Consider the following 4,258-nt stretch of genomic DNA (forward strand, 5'->3'; position numbering starts at 1 on the left):
ATGTAAATACAATAATAATTAAACCAAGATTTATAATAATTATCATTTTGATCCATACATTGGTAATGTCTGACTGGGTCTTGTGTCACTTTATGTTCAATAAATTGGGCCCTGAGGTCAAAAAGGTGAAGACCCCCTGGATTAAAGCATTAATTCATTATATTTTGACAAAATTAAATTTTAAATCTGCCTGTTTCTCTACTTTTGGACTTAGTCCTGGTTTCGATGCGAGGCTCACTAATGACTGGATGCATCATTAAAGCGTTCTGATCTGACATCAGGAACAACAAACCCGACCACCTCACAGACAGGAAGTTCTCACCCTGTGGGCGTCTCGGTGCGGCTGGTGGCCCAGCTGACACAGCGCCGCCATCACGTCCCCCAGGTGTCTCGTGAACACCAGCATGGCCACAGACGACAGCTCCGCCAGCTGCAGCAGGACTCGAGTCGTGATCAGGAGGCGGCGTTCCACTGGAGGCCACGCCTCCTTGTTGACCAGTGTTTCCACCACGGCGCCGAACGCTGACCTGCGGCCCAGCGGCACCCCCACCCCCGGGGCCAGGTAAGGACAGAGTCCAAGAGAAACCACAAACTGGAGGGCCGCTGCAAGCGTCTTCTGCTGAGACACGCTGAGGACGTCGGGAGGCAGAGGCGGAGCCATCTCCGAGGTGTGAAGTCTTCCTGCAGAGGGGGGCGGAGCCTGCTGGAAGCGCTCCAGTTCCACCGTCAGGTGTCGTGTGAGGGTGAGGAGAAGAAGAAGACACTCCTGGACAAAGCTCCACGTGACGTCTTCTGTCTCATCACAGAACCAGTCCGCCGCCAGCTTCACCTCCTCCCTCCTCTTCCTCACCTCCTCCAGGCTGCCGTCGCTCTGAAGCTGCAGCTGGAGGCGGGACTTGTTGGAGCCCAGAGCGGCCCGAAGAGCCTCCTGCTGCGAGGACTGAGCAGCAGCTTCTACTGACAGAAACACACACAGCATCACTCTGCAGGTCCACAACCGTCCCAGAGTTCTGCTGGACTCCAGTGAAGGGTCCAAATGATTCGTTCAAATGATTGGTTCAAATGAGTCGTTCAAATGAGTCATTCAAATGTTTCGTTCAAATGATTCATTCAAATGATTCATTCAAATGATTCATTCAAATGATTCATTCAAATGACTCGTTCAAATGATTCATTCGAATGATTCATTCGAATGATTCATTCAAATGATTCGTTCAAATGATTCGTTCCAATGATTCGTTCCAATGATTCGTTCAAATGATTCATTCAAATGATTCGTTCAAATGATTCGTTCAAATGATTCGTTCAAATGATTCATTCAAATGATTCATTTAAATGATTCGAATCATGTTTCAACAAAGAACTCCTCCAGAGGACCTTCTTTACAACATGTTTTAGATTTGTCAACCTGGATTATTGAGACACATCAGGATATTAAAGTCAGTATTTTATACAGTTGACACAATGAACTTAAAATAATATAATGAAGTGCTTCTTTTAAGCATATTAGAATTTTTTTTTGATTCATGTTAATTTCCCTTTGGGATCAATAAGTGTTTTTGAATTGATGTTAAGGAAACACCAAACATGAAAAAAAGATGTCAAGAATTGAATCAATCTAAAGTGAGTTCACCCTGAAGGTGAAGATGTTTACCCAGAATGCACTGCAGCAAATACAAACACATTTTACTGTAAGGTATGTATAAAAAAACTGCTGTAATTTAACTTTAGATCATGTAATAAAAGGCTAACTGCAATAAAGTTAAGAACATTTATTTAAAACAAAGTGTCTCATTATAGAAGAACACAAATATACCTTAAAATATTTTAATTATTCTATTTAAACCAATAAAGTTTATTTTACACTAGTCTGTTAAAACTGAATTGTTAAGAATAAGATCCACTCTACATGTTTGACATGATTTAAAGCTAAGAAGTGTTGTGTTATATTAGCAGAGTTAGCTTGACGCTCTGGTTAAAAACTTACCGCCAAACGGTTTGATGAGGATATTTATCAGCGACAGAATCTCAGAAGTCATTTCTCAAACTTAACTTTTCATCAGTAGTCTGATAAAACTCCCAGCGGTTGTAGTTTGATTTTTGTGTGTAAAAATAACGCGTTTAAGCGAACAGGAGCACGACTCACGAGCTAAAAACACAAAACTGACGCTGATTCTACGTCATCACGCAGCGCTGCTCTGACAGGACGTGATTGGCTACTTGGCTCGTTGCGTTCAATGAGCCTCTGAAACTGTCGTAATTTGTAGAGATTGTCGATACTCTGTAATAATAAACACACAATGTGTCTGGTAAATCTTAAAAAGTAGCGTTTTTCAAGTAACCGCTTTAAAATAATACATAACATAGTAATTTATTGTCTTTCTAACCCTATATTCGTTTAGCACAATTTAAAGTTCTTATTCTAAAGAAAAATAATTTTTGAACAGTGAATAAAAGTGAGAAAAAACATAAAAGTTATTTTGTATATTTTGTAGCATTGCTTGTGGGTTTGAGGTCCCTGGTCAGAACTAATGCTGTTTGGGAACCCCTCACCTAGAATTTAATTACAGTCAGACGAAGCAGATTTTATGTTAAAATGACCTGCCATACCTCAGACTCAGTGACTGACTCAGCATTACCAAGAGGAAGGAAAAGTAGCTCCCTCCAACCACATATGATTAAGACAAGATTGGAATAGTTTAATATTTTCCTTTATTTTCCTCTACATTATGTGAAATAACTAAAATAGATTTTTTTTTTATTTTAGCATAGATTCTACAGCATTAAGTTCTGGTGTGTATCGATATTTCAGTATCGATCTGCACATCACTAGTAATTTGGTAAACGATGCTTTGTGGCTACTAAAGGACAAATATGATACGAACAAACCCAAAACAAAAGATTGAGACTCAGATTTGTTGTATTTTTTCAAGGGAAAAAAATTAAAGTTTTAATTACATTTCGTCTAAACTGTGACAGAACAGTTTGTTTCATAAAAACAAAGGTTATATAATATGTCATACAAGCATTACTGCATTCCTTTTTCCTTTCGGTGTGGTGATTTAAATGAACAAAAATGAAAATAACTAAATAAACAAAGTGAAAAGTTGTGACAGGAAGTTGTTGCTTCAGGCTCAGTTTGATGCCTGAAGCAGTCGTTTCGGGGTGAATCTGACCCGAGTCAGCACCTTCTTGCCTCGATGGTAGTCTGAGTGGGAGTCAAGAACAAAGACCGGCTGCAGACCCAACATGTCAGTGAAGAAGGGCTGCTGCTCCTCCTCTTCATCACCAGGACCAAAGCTCCAGCTGTCCTCTGGAAACTGCAGGTCACCAGGGTTTGAAAACGCACTCACTGGAACCTCAGGGTTGACCTGCTTGGCCCAAAGAGGAGGGTCCCCACTAACAGCAGCCATGTTGGTTCTGTAAAGTCCTGGATATCTAGAACCACGAGCCTCCTCTGAGGCTTCTCCAAGACCCGGCTCAGCTGGATCCTCTCCAAAGAGAAACCATGAAGGATGATACGACCAAACACTGGTTCTCCAGTCGTCTGACCCACCTACAGATAAAATAAAAATAAATAAATCTAAAGTGCATCAGGGTTCAGCTTTTAGAGCTCAGATCAAACTGTTCTGGTTTTTACCTTCAGCTCTGGGAGGAAAGCAGCTGCTGCTCCCAACCAGCAGAACAATCAACATCCTGAACACAGAAAAACTAACTTTTATTTAAATGTCTGTTTTATTCAGTTTTACTCCTCAAACTTTACTTACATCATTCTGGAGGTCCTGTGGAAACACTTTGGTCCTTCCTGTAGCAACGATTAAAGAAACAAACCCTCAGCTGAAAACAGCTGATTGTTCAGTGACAACACCTGCTGCCCACCTCTTCATCATCATCATCATCATCATCATCTTCTTCTTTTAGGTGCACACCACCACCTACTGTGCATGAGTGTGTAATCTCATGGCTCCACCTGAATCCTATATTTTAATTTTGTATTATGTAAAAATAAAAACAATGCTTTCCTTATTTTATCGATTTTCTCCTTATTCCCTTCTGTTCCAACATCCCTTTAAACTCCACTCTTTCCCTACCTCTCTGACTGTTCCCCTCATCCTCTCTCTCTCAGCGGTGTGTTTTGTACACGTCATCAGGACCTGTTCCACATTTTCTTTCTCTCCACAACTCTCACAATTATCACCATTACTTTTTCCTATTAAAAATAAAAAGTCATTTAAATAAGAAAGCCCCACTCTTAGTC

At 40.6% G+C, this 4,258-nt stretch overlaps 1 protein-coding gene across 3 annotated transcripts in view; it reads right to left on the reverse strand.

The window, feature by feature from the left end:
* Positions 1–2,155, reverse strand: part of tango6 (transport and golgi organization 6 homolog (Drosophila)) — a 15,939-nt gene extending 13,784 nt beyond the window's left edge. For 2 of the 3 annotated variants that reach the window (XM_014015671.1, XM_014015670.1), the window contains exons 1-2: positions 1,988–2,155; positions 323–957 (exon numbers count right to left, since the gene is read on the reverse strand). In XM_014015671.1, the coding sequence (XP_013871125.1) occupies positions 323–957; positions 1,988–2,039 (687 nt within the window). In that variant the 5' untranslated portion in view covers positions 2,040–2,155. The remainder of the gene's footprint in view (positions 1–322; positions 958–1,987) is intronic. The other variant, XM_014015669.1, reaches the window with a different exon arrangement.
* Between the last annotated feature and the right edge of the window lie 2,103 nt (positions 2,156–4,258).

Source organism: Austrofundulus limnaeus, unplaced genomic scaffold, assembly GCF_001266775.1.
Source record: "Austrofundulus limnaeus strain Quisiro unplaced genomic scaffold, Austrofundulus_limnaeus-1.0 Scaffold132, whole genome shotgun sequence".
NCBI lineage: Eukaryota > Metazoa > Chordata > Actinopteri > Cyprinodontiformes > Rivulidae > Austrofundulus > Austrofundulus limnaeus.